At 36.2% G+C, this 27,248-nt stretch overlaps 1 protein-coding gene and 2 pseudogenes across 1 annotated transcript; 2 read left to right on the top strand and 1 right to left on the bottom strand.

Annotated features, from left to right (window-relative positions):
• The first annotated feature begins 724 nt into the window (after nucleotides 1-724).
• Nucleotides 725-5,839, top strand: LOC120284140 (annotated as a pseudogene).
• Nucleotides 5,840-7,582: 1,743 nt separating this feature from the next.
• Nucleotides 7,583-8,065, bottom strand: LOC120284139 (uncharacterized mitochondrial protein AtMg00810-like). Its single transcript, XM_039290937.1, has one exon. It carries the CDS (start codon nucleotides 8,063-8,065, stop codon nucleotides 7,583-7,585), a length of 483 nt encoding a protein of 160 aa, XP_039146871.1.
• A 6,515-nt stretch (nucleotides 8,066-14,580) lies between these two features.
• Nucleotides 14,581-26,079, top strand: LOC120284138 (annotated as a pseudogene).
• Nucleotides 26,080-27,248: the final 1,169 nt, after the last annotated feature.

Genomic DNA, 27,248 nt, shown 5'->3' with positions numbered 1-27,248 from the left:
AATTAAAGAAGTCTAGAATGAAAACAGTAATTTTTAAAACCTTAATTTACTAATAAGAAAAATAAAAGGAAACGAGAACACTCACTAAATCGATGAGGTGCTGGACTGGCATGCGGTATTGGGAAAGTCTCGTCGGAGCTAATGAAGTGGTTGAAAGCAGAAACAGACCCAGAAATTATAGATTAGCGGGACGAATTGTAAAAAAAAATTAATTATTAAAATTTTACAAAATTTATAAAAATTTATTTATATGTTAATTTATAGTTTAAAATGAGCATCAAACAATAAATTTTTATAAAAACTTTACTAAAAATATAATTTTATATATTATATAGGTTAATCGGTAAAAACTAAAAACTAAAACATATATTTTTGAAAAAAAAATATATTAAGTAATTTATAAAATATCAATACATAAAATAATAAGTTTTTATTAATTTATTTAAAAATTAGTATGTTTTAAATTATAGGCATTAATTTGTATATAAAAAATTGATATTTTTTATAATATAAAAATAAAAAACGCTAAAAAAAGATATAGAGATATGTAAAAAATATAAAAATACAACAACCTATATATAGATATAGATATAGTTATTTATAGATCTATAGATAGATATAGATATTTATAGATCTCGAGAGAGAGAGAGAGAGAGAGAGAGAGAGAGAGGAGGCCGCACCCCCTCCCCCCTCTCCCTTCGCCTCTGTTTGGTAGCCAGCCACTGTCTTGGGATGGGTGCTGCTTCAGCCTGCTTGGGATGGCCGGATGGGTGCTGCTGCTCAACCTGATGCACTGCTTTGAATGAGTGTGAGGGAGAGAGATGGGGGCTGCTGGCTGGATTTGCATGACTGAAGGGGGGGCTGGTTGCCTGATTTCATGGATCCGGCCAAACAAAAAAGAGCCCTGCCGGTGCCGAGGGGGGGCTGAAGCCCCTGCTAGCCCCCCCTTGGTTCCGTCCCTGATTTCATGGGCATGAGTAGTGAGTTTAGTAGCATGTTTCTTTTGAGTGATATGGTGAGAAGGGAGAGAAGTAGTTGCATACCTTCAATTTATGTGAGGCCTAAAACTGAGAGGCCTAACTTGTTAGAAATGGAGAGCTTTGATGTATCAATCCCTCTCATTGATCTTCATGAAATGGATGCCCATCAACATTCACTTCTTGTCGAGGCCATAGGTGAAGCTTGCAAGAGTGACGGCTTCTTTATGGTATTTTTAAAGTTATATTTTTCAATAGTTTTTTTTTTATTTTTAAATCTTTAATCCACTGGTCTTTCTAAGATCCCCATATTCTAATTCAGTTCGAACTACATACTAAAAACCCTACAATGGAGTAGATCTCTCCCACCAATGTTTCTTTTTCTTTATTTTTTTATTTTCTCTTTTGCATTAACAAAAATTCAAACTCAAAACTTATACCGAAAGTTCAAATAATGTTTGTTGGTTTTTTTTTTTTTTCTTTTTAATGGTTTAATTTTCATATATATATAATTGAAAGTTCAAAAGTAATTTTATTATTATAAATTAGGCTTCTTGCCGGAGTTGTTTTATATATCTGAAAGTAAAAATAATTTTTAAAAATAATAATACTTGTTTGAAAATATCTTTTTATCATCTAAGATCATTTGTGGGGATATAAAAATAGTTATCTATCTTTTCTAGGTGTTTTATTTGAATTTTTATAATATAATTTGTTAAATTTTTAGTATTTATTCATCATTCCTACTCTAATTAAAATATGTTAAAAGTCACTAATGAAGGTTGGACCATGTGGTAAGGACTTGAGTCATTTAAACAAGTTGTTTTGAGTTTGAATATTATGTATATATATATAATTAAATCAGAAGAGATATCTTTTTATGTGGCTCTTCGTATCTCACTTTCAAAAACCGACGAATCAAAGAAAAGTAAAATTTAAAAATCACCTCTTTCCGATTTTTACATTTAAAAATAAACTAAAATTCTGTTTCTGTCTTTACCTAAGGAAGAACAAGAATTGGGGCAACTTTTTGTAAAAAAAAAATTATAATAAAAAAATACTCCTATAAAATTCTAGAACTCAATCAAAGTTTGTTAAATAAGAAAAATGTCTATGTTTAATTTCCCTAAATTAATATATATGTCATAAGATAAACTTCATAATAAAACTAATAAATAAAAAAACTAAAGGTTCATTTGATAAACAAGATTTCATAGGACAACACAAGACAACTTCTATTGTTATGTGTTTGATTTACAAATGGAGTGTATGTATAACACAAACCACCGAATGGGTAAAACACAACTTTCTAATTTTTTTTTGTACCGCTAAAACCATGGTACAAAAATTTTATCGAAGTACAGGACTACTTAAAGACAAGATTGACCTTATTTAAAATTAAAAATTATATTAGTATATCACTGATTAGGGTGTTGTGATAGCGTGATTTATTTTGTTTGTTTATTTATTTATCTATATATTTATATATTTGTTTGTTTGTTAGATCAAGGTGTTAATGAACGTTTATTGGTTGTTGTGGATTGAAAGTTTTTAAATTTGTGTTGTGTTTGGATCTATTTTTAAGGGAAGGATTATATGAAACGGTGACACCATGTCAGATTATATCCCCTTCCAATTAGAAATCACCACATCAAACTGAATAGATTTCTTGAATGACGTGGATGCTAACCTGGCATCTGTGTCATCATCCGGGTTATTTTTTTCTATAAACTTCAAATTAAAACCTTATAAACATCTAAATTTTTAAAATTATAAAGCATTATAAAACCGTACCTAAAACTCTAAAATTTTAAGCCAAAATACTATAAAACCTACCATAAATCCTAAATTCTAAGCCCTAAACCCTAAATAGTAAACTGCAACTGGTTTACTGTTTATAGGTTTTGATAATAAAGAGAAATTATTTTTTTTTTCAAAAAAAACTGAAAAAGTTCTAATATGGCAACTTCTAATTTGAGGGGGATAAAATTCTACGCGGTGTCACCATTTCATTGAATCCTAATTCGATTTTTTAACTTGTTGCTATGGTTATTGACCATCATTTTTATGTGGAATTTGATTAGATTTTCATTTTTGTGATTTTTTATTACAGAACAAACATAGAATAGTAAAAATATATTATTGTAATTTTAATAATTTTTGTTCAGTATTTATGCAAATCAAACACTAAATAACACAACAAATGTTGTACTGCCCAATGAACATCAATCATAAAACAGCACAAGCACTTGCGTACGTTGTACTTTAACAGTTTGTAATCAAATAGACCCTAAAAAGTTATTTTGATATCGGTGCTATTTCTAAAATTTATTTTTATTTAAAGTGCGGTGGATTTTGTTTTTTATTTTATATTAAGAAAAACCACAAAAGTTGGCTTTTTTTATTTATGGTTTTTTACATCCATACGACTCATCACCATTTAACTGTATGTTTTAAAAAGCTTATGAAATTTTTTTAATACGAGTATTGGAACAAATTTATCCATTAATTATATATAATTTAAATTTATTTTTTTAAGAAAATTATTTTCCATTTTCATACATAATTATATATATATATAATCTATTATATTCAATCAAACAAAATGTTTACAAAATTTAAAAACAAATAAATATTTTTTTTTAATCCACTCTTCCATTTTTTATCATAATCGTACTGCCTCAATTCACATTTGATGTGTAACTTAGATTTTTATTATATTAAATGTCTATAAAATTGTATATCTTTTAAAAATGCAAAGAAAAAATTTTATGTATGTTTTGTAAAACTAAATAATATTTAAAAAATGCTTAAATAATTATTCATTTTAAATAAAAAGTAAAAAGACTGCCTAGTTTTTTTTGAGAATAGAGAACTAAAAAATATGCCTAAACCAGCTTTATAAAGCTCGATATTGTGGCTGTCTAGTTTTTTTAGAGAACAAAAAATTAAAAAATATGCCTAAACTGGCCTTATAAAGCTCGATATTGTGATGACTCCAAATTAATTTATTTCATACTCATGAAATCGTAAAGAATTATATTTACATTTTTATCAAATTAATTTTAATAAATTAACTATATAAAATAAAATAAAATATAATATAAAATACAACCACCCAGCAAAGGAGTTGGTATGTCATGGCGCTCCCTATTAAGAGTTCTTATTTAACAAAAAAAAAAAGAATAAAATAAAATAAATATGTTGTAATTAATAAAAATTTATTCGATGAAATAATCAGGTGAAGAACCATGGGATACCTGAGACAGTGCTGAGTGAGATGTTAAGAATCAGCAAATAGTACTTCAAATTGCCAGAGTGTGAGAGAATAAAAGCATACTCTGATGATCCAAAAAAAACCATGAGGCTCTCCACAAGCTTCAATGTCAGAACAGAGAAAGTTGCCAGTTGGAGAGACTACTTAAGACTCCATTGTTATCCTCTTCAAGATTTCATTTATCAATGGGCTTCTAACCCTCATTCCTTTCAGTAATATACATATATATACAGTAAATACATTATCAACCTTTTCCTTGTTTAATAAACAATAAATAATATATAGATATTTGTCTTCTTTTTTTTTTTTAATGAAGGGAAATAGTTGGAGAGTATTGTAAGAGAGTGAGGGAGTTGGCATTGAAACTACTTGAGGCCATTTCAGAGAGTTTAGGAAGGGAGAAGAAGTACATGGAGAAAGCATTAGGGAAACAAGCACAACATATGGCCATTAACTATTACCCTCCATGCCCACAGCCAGACTTGACCTTTGGACTGCCAGGACATAAAGATCCAAATGCCATCACTATTTTGCTGCAAAACACTGTTCCTGGTTTGCAAGTTCTTAGGAATGGCAAATGGCTGGCTGTTAACCCTTTGCCAAACACTTTGATCATTAATATTGGGAATCAGATTGAGGTATGTTCTCTCACTTTGTTTAACCACCTTTTTTTTCTCTGGACAAATTTGCATTGAAAATGTAATATGAAGGAAATAACCTGTGATAATAACAAAAGAAAATAAAATAAAAACACCAATTTAAGTGGAAAACCTGAACTCGGGAAAAACCACAAGTAACGAAAGAGAAGATGATTCACTATGTTAAAAATTGAGTGCAATCGTGATGGTTTAATTTCGGAAAAGTTATTTCATTATTATAAATCAACCACAATTAGCATTAATCCTAACTGTTTTAGGGTTAGCTCCACGCTTTTATCAAAGATTGTGTTAGGTAGTGGTTAAACTTTTGTTAGAATATAAAGAATATTTTATTATAATAAAATATGTTTAAATTGGTCTTAGTTCAATTACAAGTTAGGTTGATCTAGATTAGTTTGGGTCATGGATTAACTTTTCTACTCTTCGGATGCAGTCTAATCACTTAAATTCTATAAAAAAAAAATCTATACCAAGGAGGCTCCCTATCCTCATATTACTAGTAGGATTAGTGGTGCACTACAAAATAGGATCTATAGACCCGATCTTTCCGCTACCACACAAATTCCCAAAAAAAATTTATAATTCAAAAAATTAAATAAGTTGTACCATAAGCTTTTTCAAATTTAATTAAATATGATTTGGATCATAAACTGTAACATAATAATTCACATTGTTTAATGTGTTGGAGGTGTTGAGCAATGGGAGGTACAAGAGTGTGCTGCATAGGGCCATTGTAAACAAAGATAGTGAGAGGATCTCAGTAGCCACATTTTACTGTCCATCTTATGATGCTGTTATAGAACCAGCAAGGGAGCTTGTGGATGAAGAACATCCAAGAATTACAAAGACCTTCACTTATGGAGAATATTATGATCAATTTTGGACTTTGACTTGCTGAGTCATGCTTGGACTTGTTCAAAGTTTAGATCAAATATATATATATATATATGTGTGTGTGTGTGTGTGTGTGTGTGTGTGTGTGTGATCCAATCAATCTTTTATCATTCAACTCAAACTCCTCTCCCTGCCATTTGTTGTGTTTTCTTTGGTTGTCTTGTTAATTAAGTAGAAGAAAAATAAATGTAATGTCAGAGACTTTTTAGACTTTTATGTACTTTAATCTCTCCAAGTTTAAAGTGTTATATTTTGCGTTTAGGGGTTGTTTGGTTTACTGCAAATAAAATAAATATATTGTAATAAAAATTTATTTGATGAAATAAAAAGGTGAAGAACCATGGGATACCTGAGATAGTGTTGAGTGAGATGTTAAAAATCAGCAAAGAGTACTTCAAATTGCGAAATTGTGAGAGAATGAAAGCATACTTTGATGATCCAAAAAAAAAATCACAATTTTGACGGTGAGGCTTGTGGAGAGCCTCACCATCAAAATTGTGATTTTATTTTATTTTATTTTTTGCAAGAAAGAATAAAGCTAGAGAAAGCAAAAAGTAACTAGAGAACTAAGATTAAAACTCTAAATTCAGGTGATAGCAAAGGTCTTCTAGCCAATACGGACAATCCAAGCCTCAGTAGTAGAAGGAAAGATGAGGGTTTTGTCTTCCATGGTGAACCATGGCATCAACAATAGTATTGACTTCTCGGTTAATGCATTCTAGTAAGACGTTTGGATATAGCTTTAAGTTTTGTTGGAGAATTTGAATTTCAACCTTGTAGTGCCAAGCAATGTAGTCTTCAAAATTATTGATCATTTGAATGACTCCAAGGCAAACACAGTAGATTTTATCAGGTTTCTAGTTGTTGCTTTGGCACAGGTCCAACACCCAGTTGATGGTTAAAGTTTCAGAATGAGTTAAATTTTCCATTTTAGTTCCCTTAGCACCTACAAATAGAATCAATTTGTAATTGAAGATAATGATTGTTGAGTGGAGAGAGAATATATGGAACTTTTTCTATTATTAATTATTCAAAATAATTATCATATTTTACATATCACTCTCACACTCTCATATTTTCTCTCACTATGCACTACTTCTCTCTCTAGATGGCTGCACACTCTCTTAACTAGCTCACACTTAAATTGCTTAGTGGTTAACTTGGCCTAGAAACTATCTAAGCTTGCTTGCTTTCTTATCTTGCTAAGCAATGAAGCACACTTATTTATAGTGGTGTGAACCGGTGAACAGAGAATTCTAGATTAATTGTGTAGGATGGTAAGCTTGAGTTGGTGAGAAGCTTCAGGAAGAGTCAATGGCGGTGGGAAACTTCATGAAGCTTAATGGCAGTGTTGCTTCTTTATCACTCCCCCTCAGCACCGACATTATCTAAATTGCTAATCGACTAACTATTCCGAGCTGTGTACGCATGTCGTCAAACTTCTTTGTGTTGAGCCCCTTTGTAAAGATGTCAGTAATTTGGTCTTCTGTTGGTGTTAGCTTCATGTGGATCTCTCCTTACAGAACCTTTTCTCTTAGAAAGTGATAATGTACCTCAATGTGTTTGGTCCTTGCATGGAACATCATATTTTCTGCTAGACACATTGCTGACCTGTTATCACAATAAAGTGTTACTTGTTCAATCGGCTGATGAAGATCTCTCGGTAATTGCATCAACCATGTGCTTTCTTGTGATGCCACAGCTGCTGCTCTATACCCAGCTTCAGTGGTGGAGAGAGATACGGTAGGTTGCCTCTTACTGCACCATGACATTGCTCATGATCCTAAACTGAAGATGTAACCTGTAGTTGATCGCCTCGTATCACAATCTCCGGCGTAATCAGCGTCGCAGTATCCAGTTACTTGGCATCCTTCACCTTTATGGTATAAAATACCATAATCCACAATTCCTTTTAAATATCGAAGTATCCGCCATACTGCTTCCAAGTGTGGCTTCTTGGGATTTTGCATATAACGGCTTGTTACTCCAACTGCATATGCCAAGTCAGGGTGAGTAAGAGTTAGATAGATAAGACTACCTACCAATTGTCGATACATCCTTGGATCTTCTAAGTCTTTCCCCTCTCCTGCACGAAGCTTAATGTTTGCCTCCATTGGTGTAGATAGTGGCTTGCACTCCAGCATCCCATATGTTTCTAATAGATCCTTTGCATATTTTTGTTGACATAGGAACATACCTTCCTTTGTCTTCTCAACTTCGAGCCCTAGGAAATGCTTCAATTCTCCAAGCTCCTTCATCTAGAACCGGATTGAAAGATTTTCTTTCATGAACTGGATTTCTTCAGTGAGATCTTCGGTTAAGATGAGGTCGTCAACGTACACCAGTACTATGTCCATCTTGCCTTTTGTGTGCTTGACGAATAGGCTCGAGTCTGATGCTGTCATCCTGTAGCCACTTTGTACAAGAAATTCTGCAATTTTCCTGTACCATGCTCTTAGAGCCTGCTTCAAACCATATAATGCCTTCTTGAGCTTGCATACATATTCTGGATGAACCTTGCTTTCAAATCCTTATGGTTGATCCATGTAGATGTCTCTATCAAGCTCTCCATGTAGCAAGGCATTCTTCACATCCATCTGCCAAAGCTTCCATCCTTTGCTTGCAGCTAATGCCAATAGTACTCGCACCGTTGTTATCTTTGCTATTGGGATGAATGTCTCATCATAGTCTATTCCATACTGTTACGAGAAACCTCTTGCCACAAGTCGAGCTTTATACCTTTCAATTGTTCCATCTGCTCGAGTTTTCACCTTATACACCCACTTGCACGAGATTGGTTTTGCTTCTTCTGGCCTTGGTACCAACTCCCACGCCTGATTTTGCTTGAGAGCAGCTATCTCTTCCTCCATAGCTCTCTTCCATTTATTACTTTTAATTTCCTCTTGATAGGACGTTGGTTCTTCAACTTCCATGATTAGTGCAACATTTGCATACTTAGGATTAGGGTGTCTTACCCTGGATGATCTTCTTAAGGTTGGAGGCATTTCTTCTGGTAAATATGTAGGGTCTTCTTCAGCTTCTCCATGAACTCCTGTCTTCCATGGGCTCTTAGGCTTTGATGATATTGGACTTATGTCTTCTTCAGTTGTTGTTGGTACCTCTTGAGCCTGGTCTTGTAACTGTTCTTCTACTATTGGCTCAGTCTCCGTCATATTTGGTTGAACTGAGTCTGTTGAAGGCCACCAAGCTGAAGCTTCATCAAAAACCACATTTCTGGATGTGTGGATGCGTCCAGACGTTGGGTCATAGCATCTCCATCCTTTCCTCTCATCATCATAGCCGACAAAGATGCATCGTACCGCCTTCTTATCAAACTTGGTACGAAGATGATCTGGTACAAAAACATAACATACACATCCAAAGACTTTGAAATGACTTACTGTGGGTTTGATCTTCCATAGTCTTTGGAATGGAGAGAAAAATCCCATCTTCTCCTGCGGAAGCTGGTTGATGATGTAAGCTGCCGTTCTTATGCATTCAGCCCAAAATCTCCCTGGCACATTCTTGGCATGTAGCATGCTTCTGCATATCTTTGCTATATGCCGGTTCTTCCTTTCAGCAACACCATTTTGTTGTGGAGTGTTGGGGTAGGTCAGTTGTATTCGAATCCTATGCTCCTTTAGATAGGCATTAAACTCTTGAGAGAGATATTCTCTTCCGTTGTCAGTACGAAGACACCGTACCTTCTTGTTGAACTCACTCTCTACGTTCTCCTTGAACTCTTTAAACTTGGAGAATGCTTCAGATTTTTCTTTCATGAAAAATACCCATACGTACCTTGAGAAGTCATCAATAAAGGTCACCATGTATTTGGCACCACTTATAGATGCTTGTTTGACTGGGCCAAATAAGTCAGAGTGCACCAACTCCAAAGGCTCCTTAGCTCTTAATTTAGATTGTTGGAAGGGAAGTTGATGAGCCTTACCGAATTGACACCCAGCGCATATTGTGTCAGTTTGTACTTTTATGTCGGACAGGCCTTTGACCATTGACTTCTCCATCATCAACTTTAGCTTGTGGTAGCTCACATGCCCCAGTCTTGTATGCCAGAGATCAGACATCTCGTTCTTCCTGGTCTTGTCCACATAGGCTGATTCCGCAGACATCACATAGATAGACTCCAATTTGCGACCTTCCATTACTGGAGTGCATGATGCCTGTAGATTGCGGTATACCTTGACTTCTTGTGGCCCGAATACCACAAAGTTTCCTTGTGCTGTCAGTTGTGAGACTGACAACAGGTTCTTCTTTATCCCAGGAACATGATAGACATCCTGTAGCTTAATTTGATTTGAATTGAAGCGTGGAAAGATGAGTGTCTTACCGATGTGGGTGATGGGCAGCTTGGAGTTATTAGTTGTCACAATCACCTGCTTCCCCTTGTACCTCTCCAGTGCCTCTAATTTCTTGATGTCACCTGTCATGTGGTTGGAGCAGCCAGAGTCGATGATCCAGTCATTCTCATAATTGATCTTCTTTTGCTTTGTTATTGCTGTCAGAGCTACCACCTCTTTTTCTTCTTGCTCCTCCACTTTGGTGGTGACCACTGCAAATGCTGCTTCAACATCTCACTCTTCTTCACTACATACCTTCCTTGATGTTTGGTATCTTGGATACTTCTTGATGTTGCTTCATTTCCTTGGCCTTTCTTCTTATGCCAACAGTCTCATGCATAGTGCCCTTTCTAACCACAATTATAGCAATGATCATCTCGACTGTCACCTCCTTTGGATGGACAGTTGCTAGTACTCCTTTGACTGTGAGCTCCCCCTGAAAGGTCAGTCTTTTCCCTTGACCTGCTTTGCTTGCTTGTTTTGTCTTCAGTTATAGGTCTCTACTTTGGGTTGAATCGACCCTTCCTCCTACCACTAAAGAGTGCCTCCTCCTCTTGCTTCAAGGAAACACCAGCCATCTGCTTAGCTAATGCTTCTTGATTGGCGAGCATATTCTCCAGCTCCAACAATGTTGGTTGTGTTAGCCAGCCTCGAACAGCAGCCATAAACCCACTTTATTCAGGTTTAAGGCCATTGATAATTATCCTCCTCATTCGCTGCTCACTGATCTTCTCTTCAGGGGCGACCTATGCAATCTCACTGCATAGTGATTTTACTTTGGTGAATTACTGACTAATCGTCATACTTCCTTGCGAGATTGTCATCAGCTCACTTTCAAGTAGTTGGAGACAGGCATCATTCTTTTTAGAGAATAGTGTAGTGAGAGTGTTCCATGCAACTTTTGGTGTAGCAGCATCTCTGATATACTCCAACAGCTCATCTTCAACAGCTGTTCTCAGAACAAACATTGCCTTGCCGGCCTTGATGCGCCACTTTCGCAGAGCCTCATCTTTTGACTTCTCTGCCGCTAGAGCCTTCTTCTCCTTTAATTTAGAATCACCAGCAGCATCTGCCACTTCTTCAAAAGTGACATCTGGTGGAGTCGTTTCCGACCCACCTACGACCTCCCATAGGTCCTGTCTTTGTAGATAGGACTCTATATAGGCCTTTCAATTGATGTAATTATTATTTTTTAATTTCTTTAAACCACCAGTCGTACCTGTGAACTCCATTGTTGTGTCTGGGTCACCTGACGTCCAGCAAGCCTCCTCGGTAGAATATCGGTACCTCACTTACTTCGACTGGCAAACTTCTTGCAACACTGGTGAACTCCTTATGCTCGGCCACTCGTCGATGATCTGGTAGAATCTTTCCTGCAACCTGGCTCTGATACCAGAAATGTTGAGTGGGGAGAGAATATATGTAACTTTTTCTATTATTAATTATTCAAAATAATTCTCATATTTTACATATCACTCTCGCACTCTCATATTTTCTCTCACTATGCACTACTTCTCTCTCTAAATGGCTGCATACTCTCTTAACTAGCTCACACTTAAATTGCTTAGTGGTTAACTTGGCCTAGCAACTATCTAAGCTTGCTTGCTTTCTTATCTTGCTAAGCAATGAAGCACACTTATTTATAGTGGTGTGAGGCAGTGAACAGAGAATTCTAGATTAATTGTGTAGGATAGTAAGCTTGAGTTGGTGAGAAGCTTCAGGAAGAGTCAATGGCGGTGGGAAACTTCATGAAGCTTAATGGTAGTACTACTTCTTTATCAATGATCAATCCCAATCCACAACATGCTAATGGGTCAGTCCAAGAAGCATCAGTGTAGAAGGTTATAATAGGATGAAAAGAAATAAGATTGGAGCACTCAATGTTATGCATTTTGATAGCTTTGAAGTAATCAAAGCATTGAGACCATGTTTTGGATAGGATACTGCCATAATTAGGATACCAGTTCTTGAAGACAAAGTTGCACCTCATTTTCTAGATAAGCCTTGTAGTAGTTGTAATAAGGGCTTTGGCAAAAACATCCCTATCCCAAGATTCAATTTTAGCTTTCAACCACTCTCCAGATTTAATTGAATTAAGGAATTGAGGATCAAAACCCAAAGAGCCAAGTAAGTTAAACCAGCAGGATTAGATCTTGCTACAATTCTAGATTAAGTGAGAATCCACGGAATTTGCAAGCCGTATAAGGACGCACATTGATATCATAAATATAAGCTCTAGTGGGGAGTTTACCGAGAGCCAATTTTCAAACAAAAACCTTCACATGAGGGATAACAGACAAGTTCCAAATGTTGTGCCAACCATACCAGGAATTAGAACTCCCCATAGTCGTATTCAGATATTCATAAATAACCGGAACAATTGAAGTATGACAAGAGGAAGGACCCCATATCTATTGTTAGAAGAATTATCAACAATGATTTTCTCAATCCAATTCTAGTCCAAGTTTGAGCCAAAAATATTTTCCAAAATCTCATGATCAAGACAGCCATTGGAAAGAACATTAGCAAAGTTTAAATTCTCAAAGTCAAGACTCATGTTTAGGAAAGTAGGTTTCCATTAAATAAGGGTCCTTCCATAAATCAATCTTATCAGGATTGCAGGAAGAAACTTTGATGTTTGCTTTAAGAAGATCAGCAATTTTACAAAGATTTAAAAAAAAACATGAGGAACTAACATTGCTATTCCAATTCCAAACATCCTAATGACTAATGACCATAATTTCTATTAAAAAATATCAATATAGAGTTTATTACCGGAATTCAAAATTACGAAAATGTTTTTTTGGCCAAAAAGCCCCCTCCCTTTTTAGTCTTGCTAAACGTAGTAATGTTCCAGCCCATTGTGTGGAAGCCACTTCAATTGCTTGTCCTGCCCCAAAGGAAATTTTGAGCGAGCTTAGAAATGTCTTCAAGTGTAGAATTAGGGATGAGGAAGACAAAAAAATAATAATTAGGAATGGAAAAGATACTAGTATTTAAAAGGATCGTCCGACCATCAGTAGAAATATATGAGTGGTTAGAGGAATTGATAACAGACTTGACTCTATTGGTGATAAAATTGAATTGATTAATAAGAAGTCTTTTGGGGAAAATAGGAGTACCCTGATAAGTGAAAGGGAAACTTACCAATTTAATGCCCAAGATCCTAGAGATGGATCTAGAGATTTTCTTGTTGCACCAGGAGGGAAGAAAAATGGTCGATTTATTTAAGGTGGGTTTCTGGCCAATAATATCATAATATATGTTCAGACAAAGTAAGCAGTTTCTGGCTGTCAATCTAGAGGCTTTAGTAATTAAAATCAAGTCATTAGCTAATATTAAGTGATTGAAATTTCTAGGGAGATTTCTATTGAAGCTAGGAACAAGATTGAGAGAGACTACATGGTTGAAGATAGCAGAAAGATTTTGGGTAACTAGAAAAAAAATAAGGGATAGATCAGATCTCCATACTTCACTCCCCAGCTACTAGAAATTGTATTGCTATTAGAGCTATTAATTTAAACTAATTGTTGTACAATGTTCTTGTCTTCAAATGTTTTCTATAGTAACTACTGGATTTAATAAGAGTTGAGCATGTAGCATTGTTGCATGTAGGAATTGACTCAGAAGTTTGTTTTGGTGTCCCTTTTTAGTAAAAATGCCAGCAGAGAGCCTGCGAACACGCAGGGGAGAAGTTTCTCCTACTGTTGAACCTACCCCTGTGCTACTGAGAAGTGGATATCGTGGAGTGCCATCTCTACCCTCCTCTCCCTCGCCACCTAGGCAGGGCACCACGTCGAGGTGTGAACCTGCCGTAGTAGCCTCAGCGTGCGCTCTAAGTGCACCAGAGCCTAATCCTCAAGCTGTAATACCTGAGTTAACTCTGTCTCTAGAGGCGATGCAAGCTTTCAGGGCCTATTGGGACAGTCAGGGTAGACAACCTACCTACCAGGAGTTCAGGGACTTCATGAGTTTTTGGGGCATGTTCAGAGCACCTGTACTGACTACACAACCACCTGTTTCAGTACTGGCCCTGGCACAATCAGTTCCCCGAGCCCTCCATTAAGGACAATAGATCCAATCAGAGATTGTTTCTAGCCAAGCTTCTGAAGGAAGACCGACAATTGGGTTGTGGCTCTTTTGATGGCACGAGTGATGCCATGGTAGCTAAGGAGTGACTAAAGAAGGTGATTGCAACTTTCGACAATATTCTTCTAGAGGATGAGCTGAGGCGCAAGGTCACCATGAGATAGCGTGAGGGCAGAGCAAGAGTTTTATGGGAGAGTCTGAAAGACCGTTCCTATATTTCTTTGAGTTAGACATATTTCCAGAGGGAATTTGATGAAGAGTATTACACCTATTTATATAAGGATCAGAAGAAACAAGAGTTCATGTAGCCGAATCAAGGTGGTAAATCGATGACGGAATATGAGACAAAACGAAAGGACTTGACAAACTTTGTACTGGAGTTGGTAAGCACTTAGGAGGTATTGTGTTCAAAGTTAGATTTAGGGTTGAATCTCAATATCCGGGAGAGGATGGTAGTCACAGGAAATCAGAGTTTCAAGGAGGTAGTACAGTTGACTCTTTGGGCAAAAAAGTTGGTTCAGGAAGACAGACGAGTCCAGGAGAACTTGGCTAAGAGAAAAGGCATAGAAATGAGTCAACCCTCCAAGAAGAGCAAAGATAAGAGTTCATTTAGGGGTACCCCTTCAACTGGTTTCTTCAGGTCTCCTCTGAGCCAGTCCAGTGGACAACAGAGTCAGTATCTTATGGTAGTGTGCCAGGTATAGGATAAACAGGGATTAAGAGATAGTATTGGAATTGTCATAGATTCCACGAAGAGCGGTGTCTAGAGCCGTGAAGATGTTATCAGTGTGGTTAGATGGGTCACATTAAGTTAGCATGCCCGGGTTAAACCGTGACTATCTTACTCCAATGCCTATTCCAGGCCATTCTGATTAAACCAGGGGTACCCAGCCTATAACTTAGACATAGGCCATTACTACCAAATCCATAGCTGCTAGCAACATTCCACAACCAAGAGGAACACGCCACAGACCAGATCTCAAACTATGATTTTTGCCCTAACCAATGAAGAACCAGAGTGCAGACCAAATATGATTATAGGTATAATGTCTATCCTTCTACGTGAAGCTCTTGTGTTGCTTGTTTTGTTTGACAACTTAGTGTTTCTAGGTTATCTTGTTCTAGTTGAGGGGTTGTGTTAGAAGCAGAGTTGATCTCCTTGGAGAGCTGAAGTTTTGATGCCATGCTGGGTAAGAGTGGCTTGTTAGACTTCATGCCTTTATTAGCTATTCTTAGAAGGAAATTTCAAGGATAAAATTTCTTTAAGGGGGGTAGAGTGTGGTATTTCATTTTTTCTTTCTTGTATAGAGTGGTGTACTTTGGTCTTTCTTTGTTTGTTGATTTGATGTCTTGGTCGAATTCTTCTTGTGTTTAGTTTGGTGCCCCTTGCTGAGAGTTTCGAGGTGTGTTTCGAGGGATGTTAGCAGTGCGTGGGCTGTGCACAGGCCACACAACTCCTCTTGGGGCTATGCTGCCTCTGTACAGGCTGCACACCATGCCACAGACCAGCCCGTTTTGACTCTTTTTTCATTGTTTTCTTCTCCCAAACTCCCTCATCCCCTATTCCTCTCATCTTCTACCTTTCTTTGGAGTCTAAGGGCTGGTTTAAGAGGATTTCTTGGGCTTGATTGTGGATCTTAGAGTTCGATCCTTCCTTTGTTCAAGGTTAACTCCCATCCTTCCCTTCCTTGTTTGTTATTTGGATGGTTGAATCTAGGGTTTGTTTGCAATCTTAATTGAGAGCTTGATTCTTGTTCTTCTTCTTATTTATTATTAGTGGATCTTCAATGGAGTGTTTGCCTTGGTTTGTATGGCTTTGATCTAAGGTAATCCTTGGATCTTCTTCTTCCTTATTTTCGGAGTTCCTGTAGCACAGGTAGATCTTGGTGGGTTCTTTGGATTGTTTGGTTTAGAGTGAAGGCCCAACCTCTAGGATTTAATTAGTAACCTTGAAACCTAGTTTTGAGGTAACCCTAGAGTTGAGTTAGGGTTACTTGTCATTAGTGAAACCTACAGTTTCATTGGTTGTGTTTTGCTTGGTTTAACTATTGTTTGTTGTTTTGTGTTGGTGCTTTGGCAAGGCGGTGAACTTTTGGCTTGAGGCAAGGAGCCAGCGGAGGTTTAGATATTAGGGAGCTCAATCATCTAAGTATGAGTGGGTTTGTTATTCATAATTCTAGTAGAATGATACCTTTATATATTATATTGCTTGAGTTGAAGTTTTTCATGATTTTAATAATTGAATCAAAGCTCTGATCATCTTGAAGTAAAGTTCTTTATTGATGCTTCATACTTGAAAAATAGTGGTTCAAGGGAAGGCTTTTTAGGATGACATTTGTGTTATGAGTTGTGGATTGTATTCTTTTATGAAACTTTGGATATGCTTGTGCTTTCTTCATTTCCTTTATGTGGAAATGGCAGTTATTATATTGTTGATTATTGTCCTGGCTATGGACTCCATATTGTTATTTTGTATTGCTTGGGTTGTATGATGGTACCCTACTGCAGTAAACGATCCTAGCGGCCAGCCTTTTGAGGCTGCACGAAAGACCTGTTGATCCTTTTCAACTAATTTAGGAGGGGTGTAGAACCCCAATTGGATGGTAACCTGGGAGCCAGAGTCACCATACGATGAACTGATGGGTCAACATTAATGGCTTGAGAACCTTAATGGTCTAAACCTAGCCATGACCATGGCAAAGGTTTGGAGAAATTTTCAGACCAATACTTTTTGGGTGGGTTATGAATGGGGTATTTTAAAGAGTTTGTGTTTTTTATGCAGTTGTGTTTGAGAAGTAATCTCTTGCATATCTTTTCCATTGCTATTTTGATTTGTGATGAGGGGGTGAGGCCCAGCTGTCGCTCTTAGGAGGGTAGTCTCACACAAATTTGATTTGACGTCGAGTATTATGTTTTATAGATTTTGAAACTTATATTATATAGTTTTTTATATATACCAAACTATTCTGATTTTTATGTAAGAGCTTGGCTTGATGTTCAACTTGTTTTATGGGTTATAAAGCTTTGTTTGGTACTTCGTGAATTTGTTGTCGAAACCTATTTGAAGAAAAGCTGCTTTTATGCTATCTCTAGTATTATTGTACCTGTTTTTTTGATAATATGTCATATAATCATGTTATATATTGGGTAAAATCTTATTCTTGGTGATTTATATTGTGTATTTTGGAGTATTCTTTTAAGAGTAATGCTAACCCACTCACTGAGTGACCTAGGTTACTCATCCGAGCTTGGCTTGATGTTCAACTTGTTTTATGGGTTATAAAACTTTGTTTAGTACTTTGAGAATTTGTTGTTGAAAACCTATTTGAAGAAAAGGCTTCTTTTATGCTATCTCTGGTATTATTGTACCTGTTTTTTTTTATTATATACCATATTGTTTTAGTCATGTTATATCTTGGGTAAAAGCTTATTCTTGGTTATTTATATTGTGTATTTATGTATATTCTTTTAATAGTGATGCTAACCCACTCACTAAGTGACCTAGGTTACTCACCCTCTTTCCTCTTCCCAGACTTTTGCAGGCAGTAGTGTGGCAGTGAAGCGGTGTGCTGGGCATCCACTGTCTATTTTCATTCATTTCTAAGATCATGTATGTTATCCTTGAGCATGTATATGTTGTATTAGAGCATGGATCCATTAGTGTGTTTGAAACTCTATATGTATGATTTGTATGTTTGTCTAATTTCTTGGAAACTTAGATGTACTTGTGATCAGTATAGTTCTTAAACTCTACTATCAGGTCTTGTTGTTGAGGCTTCCCTTACATACCCTTGAGTTTTTGTTTGTATAATTTGTGTAGTATTGTTATTTCAAGATTTGTATCCAGGATTGGGAAATTCCAAAATTCGGTTAGCCTTGCTGCAACTCAAGAGTTAAGTGTCATGGGTATCCCTCCTCGGGTTGTCATAGTGGTTGTCGTATCCCATGGGCTCGTGGATCGGGGTATGACAAGTTATCCAAAAGGTGGGGCAACCATTAATGAGAAAAGAAAAGGAGGCAGAAGAAAGACACTTGAATCCATGAGATCCAACGCTCAGGAAAACCAATCTTCTGGAGGGTAGCAAGAATAACTTTTCACTCAACAAAATCAAAAGTTTTTTCAATATTGATTTTCGCAATCATCATAGGGATGGGGAAAGAGAGTCATTTTTGATAGAGTGAGCAATCTCTTGGGTGGCTATGATATTATCAAAAGTAGAATGTCCAAGAAGAAATCCACTTTGTTCAGGCCTAACTAGTTTTAAAATCACAATTTTCAACTGATTCCCAAGAATTTTATAAATAACTTTATAACAGACATTACAAAGGGAGATAGGACAAAACTCAGTAACAAAATCAGGAGAATCATTCTTACGAATAAGAGCAACAAAAGTTTAACCTCTAGAGTGGGCCATTTTAAAAGTATTAAAAAAATGGTAGACGGCTTTGAAAAAGGAATCACCAATAATATTCCAATAGAAAATAAATAAATCAACACTCATACCATCTGGGCCTGGACTTTTACTACAAGGCATGGATTTTAGGGTGCGAAAAATCCCCCCTTGGAAACAGGTTTAATCAAAGCATCCCTATCCTCCATAGAGATTGTAGCAAAGTCGTTTGCCATGATATGAAGCCGTTGATCAAAAGTGAAAGACATTTTAAAAGACCAAAGATTTTTATAGTAATCAAGAAAACAATTTTCAATATCCGGGAGATTAGTGAAGATATTACCAGCATTGTCCTCGATAGCGTTGATTATGTACCTATGCTAGTGAATTTAACAAAATTATAGAAGTATTTGGTGTTTCGATCTCCATTGTTCATCCATTGAAGCTTCGCACATTGGGCCCAATAGATGGAATTTTGGCACAAAAGGGCATTGCGTCTATTATAGAGGGGCGCGAAAACAAGTTTGATGAGGATTGAAGGAAACAACATCTGCGTCCTCAAGATTGCTAATCTCTTTTTCAATGTTCTGGATTTCAGCATCAATAGTACTTATGCCTGAGGAACACCATCTGATGAGATTAGCCTTAGTATGAGGGATAGAGTGAGCAATGGCATGGATCGGAGAGGAAGAAGAGTGGATATTCTAGGCTTTTAAAACATTATCATGACACCCAACATAGTCTAACCAAAAGTTTTCAAACTGAAAATTTTTCTTTTTATTGGAAAATTTTGAAAGAGCAAAGAGAAGCATTAGGGAGTGGAGTGATCAGAGTTGATGCTAGCAAGGTATCGAACAAAATAAGAATGAAAACTCAAAATTCAATTAGTATTAGCAAGAAAATGGTCTAATCTCAACCACGGATGGGCTAAACCACTTTGCCCATTGCACCGCATAAAGTTTGTGCCAATGAAACCCAAATCAAAAATATTATTACCCCAAATAAAGTTGGAAAAAGTAAAGATTCAACATCATAATTACGGAAAGAACCACATTGATGTTTGCAGGTGGCGGTGATAGTGTTGACAAGCGGCTGCAAGAAACGCAACAACTCCATAGGAGAATTGTCAGACGGCTGCAGAGAGGATGTCAAATCCCTAATGGAATTTCCTCCATCTTTAAGATTGTATCCAACAAATAGATTTTCATCGAGATACGCATTTGATTGAGTAGAAGAATTTTGGGAAAAAAAATGACCCCCTCTACCCCGCCGTGCATATCCTCCATGTGTAGCAAAAAGGGCCGATTTGTCAAACACGTGTTGGGAGTCAAGCCACGTGTCAGCACCTGGACATCGTTCTCCCGGGCCTTCATCGGAGGAAAGTTTCGGCCTCCACCATGGCCATGGACGGGGGAAAAGCCTCTCCGCATTCGATACTTTAACCAGGGTCTAAAATCATTGGAAATCTCCTCTTCACTTTAGGAATTTAAGAACGAGTTTCATGGCCATCAGTAACACCTTCCTACTCTATAGTAGCCCCATCAAGCTACATTTTCTTGCCAGTTTGCATTAGCTCCTGAGCTACTGGCACAGGGGGCATTGATTGAACAAATATACGTTGTCGACTACTAGTAAAGCTGCAGCTTGCTTCACCATGTCTGACTCGTCCGCACTTATAGCAGAAGACTGGGAGTTTTTCATAGAGGGCTAAGATAAATACATAGTTGTTTCCATATTGAACCCAATTACCTTGTTGCTGAGGTTGACATAGATCTAAATCTACACACATATGAGCAAATTTGGCTCTAGATCTATTAAGGGTATAACCATCAACTTTTAGGGCTCTTCCAAACTAAGAGGTGACCATCTCCAGGAGGTCTCTCCCCTATAGTTCAATAGGTAAATGGTACAGTTGGATCCAAACAGCAGCTAAAGAAAGTTTTTCAAATGCTGCTTGAAAAGATTCATGCCATGGCGAGAGTTGTAGCATTCTGCCTAATACTGTCCAAGGTCCCTCCAAAAGGAGTATGTTTTGCATCTCTTGTGTTTCACAACAAACATAATAAAAACCATTAGGGAGATCAGCAACTATAAAGCCACCCAAACTTCGCTATGCATGGGTAAAAGCAAGTTTAGCTTTATCCAATGGAAGGGCCTTTCCTAGGAACTTGGCGTGAGGGTAACTACATGTTGTCTTTGGCATGGAGAAAAAGATCTTGATCAAGCTTCACATAACATTGGATAGAGCTTCTCAACTTATCAAAATGCTCTTTCTAGAGGTGGGGCGGGACGTCAGATTCTACATCCTTACTCTATGAGCTAACAACGTTTGCCTAGGAGATGCCGATTTTGGTGCCATTCAAGGGTTTAGGAGCCATAGAACCAGAGGCGGTCATCCCATTCCCACTCTGTTGAGATCAGAAGAAGATCTCTTTTGAATAGGAAGAAGCTAGATAGAGAAACTAGTGAGCTGATATGCTCTCCTCAAGTACAAGGATCGTTACAAGTAATAAAGTGGTACCCCACGAGAGGGTAGGGTTGTCGAACCTCAGGGACTAGAATTCTAGTACTAGTTGATCCCCTAATGTCTAGTTAACTGAAAGGGTTATAAAGGTATTAACTACTACAAGAATAAAAACAAAGGGGGTGGAAGAATTAAGGAAACTAGGGTTGAGTGTCGAAACAAGAGGACAATGCCCCAGGATGATTCCTAAGTGCCTAAGATACTAATTTGAGTCTAATGCCTACCACGGTACATTCTAAGATATTTATATGTGCTCAAAAGCAATGTTGCATCTACGGCTATCAAATATGCCAAGTTCTACAAGTATAACTACCGGCTTCATACACGCAAAGTTTTGCAACTACATTAGGTAATCGCAACTACGGTAATACATACATGCCAAGTTTTATACAATCATCTACGCAAATCAAGCATGCCAAGTTATGCAAACACATGAATAAACACAAGAAAATAATATAACTCCATAGGCATTGAAACTCAAGTAGTCAAAGTATAAAAAATAACATAGTTCACAATCCCGGGGCACCGTAGAACGGTTAGCCCCTCATGAACTCATACAAATGAGAGAGAATAACAAGTATAAGGAAGAGAGATATCTAGACTTTCCCCTCTTTATAAAATCTCCTCAAATGTACTTCAAAAGCTCCATGAAATGGGCAACTCCACTCCTTCGACGTCTCTAACTCACCCTTAGCCTCCTTAGCTTGAGTGGTAGTGGCTGATCATCCTTCTTTCGAAGGTTCCTCCATTGGAGAAGAAAACTCTCGAACAAGAGATGTTGAGAAACCCTAAATCTAGGCATTAAAAAGGACTTTTCGGGCTCGACACGGTTTAAGCACGGTTGTGTTTAGATCGTGCTCTTCTTAAAGCTTCTTAGTGAAAAGGGTAAGTGCCATCTAGAGGGAATCCAAAGGAGAGCACGATCATGCTCCACCCGTGCTTAGCTTGAGCACACCCATGAAAGGATCATGCGGACCATACTTTCCCTGAAAGTATAGGACATTCTTTTCCCAAAGTAATCATGGGGATAAATCACCCCCCTGCTTCGCCCGTGCTCTCACTGACAACCAGGAAAATCCTAGATAGAGAAAACCATGGGGAGACGGTACGCCTGTGCTCTACCCATGCTTGCATTGGTCACTTAGAAGAATTGTCTTCTGATAAACGCCCTTTTGCGTATGGATCGCAAGTGCATGGGTTTGTCGCAGTAATAATATCCCGATGAGTGGGTAGTCGAATCCACAGGGAATAGTGATTAGAAACATAAAGATTGCTATTTAACTAGAATGAAGATGAATCGATAATGATGTGAATAAGAATCAATGCAAATAGAAATAAGGAAAGAAAGAGGCGCAAATAAAAGATAGGAGAGGCAATCGACAATAAATGGGGCGCCCGGACATTGCTCACCCTACGACTATTGTTTCAAGTGCAAGACCAATCATTATGTTCCCTAACTAATGCTTAATGAGTTGTGGAGATCCTTAAACACACGGTCCCAAAATTTAAGGTCAACCGTAACTAACCCTACACTATGCCCCAGTGGAGAAATCTCTCAATCTCGACACCTCACACTGTGCTAGGTTGCTTTAGGCTCTAGGGATTCCAAATGATAAACTCTATTCCCTAAGATGGATCTAACCCTTTGGTCCAGGCGAAAGACCCCTAATCACAATTAAGCCCCAGATACTAAGGATTACTTCAACGCTTCACTCTGTTGCTTGTGTAACTAAGCCGCAGCAGAGTTTGTCTCTTAGCACTTCACTCTATTGTGACCGCAAAGAACTCTTGGAATGTTGAGGTAGGATAAATTACACTGGAAGGGAAAGGGGACTCTCCGCTACCTCTCGACTCACCCTCCCAACCCTCTCAAATCTAGTATTGTCTAACCTTCATGGTGTGTCACTTATCTACAAGGATTACCAAAATGGATTCTCAACCCTAGTGTCACTCTAAGGGAAAATCAACTCAACAGGCATTCAAGATTGGAGCTCAATTAAAATATCAATTAAAGGAAGCATAATAAAAGGTCAAAGAGACAACATCATCCTAGGGTTTACAAGTCCAAATACCTACTAGGGGTTTAGCTCTCCATAGAGCAAAATACAATCAATAATGAAATCAAAAGTAAAAATATGTAATCCATTAATAAAACCCCCTTGGTGTTCGTGTCAATGGTCTTGTGGAGTGGTTGCGTCTTCTCCAAAGGTCCCCTCGTCAAGCCTAGGGCGACGAAAGCTCCCCCAATAACTCTCTTCCAAAGGAAACGTGATGTTGAAGGCCGTAAACCCCTCCAAAATCTAGCCAAAGCCTCTCCAAACCCTAGCCGCGAGTGCCTCCAAAGGTGGAGAAAAGATAACCAAAAGATGGAAAAGAGGATTCTCAAATCGGGCTGAAATCATGACTTAAATAGGGATGGAACCGGGCATCCACTCGAGCATGTGAAATTTAGACACGCTGTGTGAATCTCCAGGAAATCGATTTTGTGGCCTGTAAATAGTAAATGCTATAGTAAATGCTACAGTGATTTGCTACAACACTCCACCAAAATACTCCCAAAATCCACATTTTTCATCGAGGAAACATAAACGGACATGCATATACGTTGTAGATTGCATTGCATCTTCAAATAAAAGCACATTTGATGATAATCTTGCTAGCTTTACACAAGTCGGAACACATAATTGTGACTGCCTTTGTGCCCCTCCAATTTGCATATTTCCTTGAACACCATGGAGGTTGGCACACAATCACATGTCTTTGAGCACAACTTGCGTCTTCACGTTTGTTCACTCCAAGATTTCATTAGCTAAGTGCACTTGCAATCTACTTTGGCTTCTTTATTCTATATTTGTCTCCACAACCCTGCATGCACAAAAAAACACAAATACACATGTATTATCGATAAAATCTGAGAAAAGTAATGCTTGTCGTAAGAAAAGAATACTTCGTATTACTAATACACAAGCACTTATCATCTTCATTAGTTGGTTTTGTCCCTGATTTCACTCCATGTGTGTTATGAGCCCTAAAAACCTGGAACAAGGACAAACATACCCAGAATAGCATCATTTATAGACAAAATGCGCTAAAAGACAAGTGAAGGAGTGTAGTGGAGATATGCAAAATATGATATAGAATGTACTCATCATGAGCACTCTATTTTGACAACCTCTGAGGAATGTGGAGTTAATATCTGGTTAGAGAGACTACTTAAGACTTCATTCATCAATGGCCTTCCAACCCTCCTTCTTTTCAGTGATATATATATATATATATATATATATATATATATATATAATATACATTATCAACCTTTTCATTGTTTAATTAACGATAAATAATATATAGATATTTTTTATATTTTTTTTTAATGAAAAGAAATAGTTGGAGAGTACTGTAAGAGAGTGAAGGAGTTGGCATTGAAACTACTTGAGGCCATTTCAGAGAGTTTATGAAGGAAGAAGGAGTACATGCAGAAAGCATTAGGGAACACAAGCACAACATATGTCCATTAACTATTACCCTCCATGTCCATAACCAGACTTGACCTTTGGATTGCCAGGACATAATGATCTAAATGCCATCACTATTTTGCTGCAAGACAATGTTCCTGGTTTGCACGTTCTTAGGAATGGCAAATGGCTGGCTGTTAACTCTTTGCCAAACACTTTGATCATTAATATTGGGAATCAGATTTAGGTATGTTCTTTCACTTTGTTTAATTACCTTTTTTCCCTTGGACAAATTTGCATTGAAAATGTAATACAAAGGAAATAACCTATGATAATAAGTGAAAGAAAATAAAATAAAAACACCAATTTAAGTGGAAAACCTGAACTCGGGAAAAACCACAAGTAATGATAGAGAAGATGATTTACTATGTTAAAAATTAAGTGCAATCATGATGGTTTAATTTGGGAAAAATTATTTCATTATTATAAATCAACACCAATTGGCAGTATTCCTAACTGTTTTAGGGTTAGCTCCACACTTTATCAAAGGTTGTGTTAGGTAGTGGTTAAACTTTTGTTAGAATATAAAGAACATTTTATCATAATAAAATATGTTTAAATTGGTCTTAGTTCAATTACAAGTCGGGTTGATCTAGATTAGTTAGGGACAAACTTTTCTACTCCTAACATCCAATCTGATTGCTTAAATTCTATAAACAAATCTACAACAAGGAGGCTCCCTACCCCATGTTACCAGTAGGATTAGTGATGGACTATAAAATAGGATCTATAGACCCTATGTTACTAGTGGGATTAATGGTGGACTACAAAATAGGATCTATAGACCCAATCCTTCTCCTACCACATAAATTCCCAAAAAAAATTTCATAATTCAAAAATCCATATAAGTTGTATCATAAGCTTTATCAAATTTAATCAAATATGATTCAGATCACAAACTGTAACATATTAATTAACATTAATTAATGTGTTGGAGGTGTTGAGCAATGGGAGATACAAGAGTGTGTTGCATAGGGCCATTGTAAACAAAGATAGTGAGAGGATCTCAATGGCCACATTTTACTGTCCATCTTATGATGCTGTTATAGAACTAGCAAGGGAGCTCGTGGATGAAGAGCATCCAAGAATCACAAAGACCTTCACTTATGGAGAATATTACGATCAATTTTGGGCTCTTGACTTGCAATTTGAGTCATGCTTGGACTGTTCAAAGTTTAGATCCAATATATATATATATATATATCCATGTGTGTGATCCAATCAATCTTTTTTAATTCAACTCAAACTCCACTCTCTGTCATCCGCTGTGTTTTCTGTGGTTGTCATGTTAATTTAGTAGAATAAAAATAAGTGCAATGTTGGAGACTTTTTAGACTTTTATGTAATTTAATCTCTCAAAGTTTAAAGTGTTATATTTTGCATTTAGGGGTTGTTTGATTGTCTCGAAATGAAAATGTTGTATTTCAACTTACATCACTATTGTTTGGTTTGTGGTAATTAGAAATGATATATTTATTTTTTTTGTTTATTTGGTTTTATGTAAGTTGAAAACTATAGTTACTATGTAAGTAAGATGGTGAGATTCCCCCTTTATATTATCATCATCATCTAACACTCTTCATAAAAAATAATTTAAGTTAAAATAATTAATTAATTTAATAAATTATTTATTAAATTTAAAAATATATAATATTTCTTTAATTTTATTACTTGAAAAAAATTATAATTAATTTTTAAAAACACTTACTGTACTAATTATTGTTATAATATTTTCAATTATAAAATATTTTAGTCATAAAAAGTTTTAGGTTTAATTGCCGTACAGGTCCATACAATTGTGTACTTTCTGTCTTTTTAGTCTTTCTAATATTTTTAGTCTTTCTAATATTATTTAATTTTTTTATTTAAAAATATTTTTATAATTAATATTTTTGTCATAAAAATATTTAATCATATAAATATTAAATTATAAGAATATTTAACATTTAATATTTTTATAATTAATTTTTACAACTTACTTTATTAAATATTTATATAATTAAATATGATATTCAAATGACGGTGTGGATACCACTTACTTAATTTACTGCGTTTTAATTTATAGTACATTTTACTAAAATTGAAATACTAAAAAAAATTGGTATGTAAAGCCACTTAAATGTAATTTAAGCTTTTACATCAAATCAAACAATCACTTACATATAAATCCACTTACATCATAACTATTTACGCTCACTCATACTTATTAGTGTCACTCAAAAGGTGTTTTTTTAAACTAACTTAAATGACAGGTACATCACCCTATAATAATAATAATAATAATAAAATGTTGAATATAGTAAAATAATGCTTAATCACAAATTTAAATTGATAAATCACTAAATCATCTCATGATTAATTTAGTTTTTTACATAGATAATATATACACGACAAATTCTATAAGGTCACATGCGTCATTTCATAATTTAAAGATATTTATATTATATTATTAAAAAAATAAATTTTATAAATGAGGACAAAATAAAAAGGACTTTTTGTTTGTTTCAATGGAAGTTCCTAACTGCGTCACTCAAAATTTCCACAAGAAAAAGTACTCAGAGAGTCCG

This window comes from Dioscorea cayenensis, chromosome 19, assembly GCF_009730915.1.
Source record: "Dioscorea cayenensis subsp. rotundata cultivar TDr96_F1 chromosome 19, TDr96_F1_v2_PseudoChromosome.rev07_lg8_w22 25.fasta, whole genome shotgun sequence".
NCBI classification, from domain to species: domain Eukaryota; kingdom Viridiplantae; phylum Streptophyta; class Magnoliopsida; order Dioscoreales; family Dioscoreaceae; genus Dioscorea; species Dioscorea cayenensis.
The sequence above is the reverse complement of the archived record's forward strand: the minus strand, read 5'-3'. Positions and strand labels throughout refer to the sequence as shown.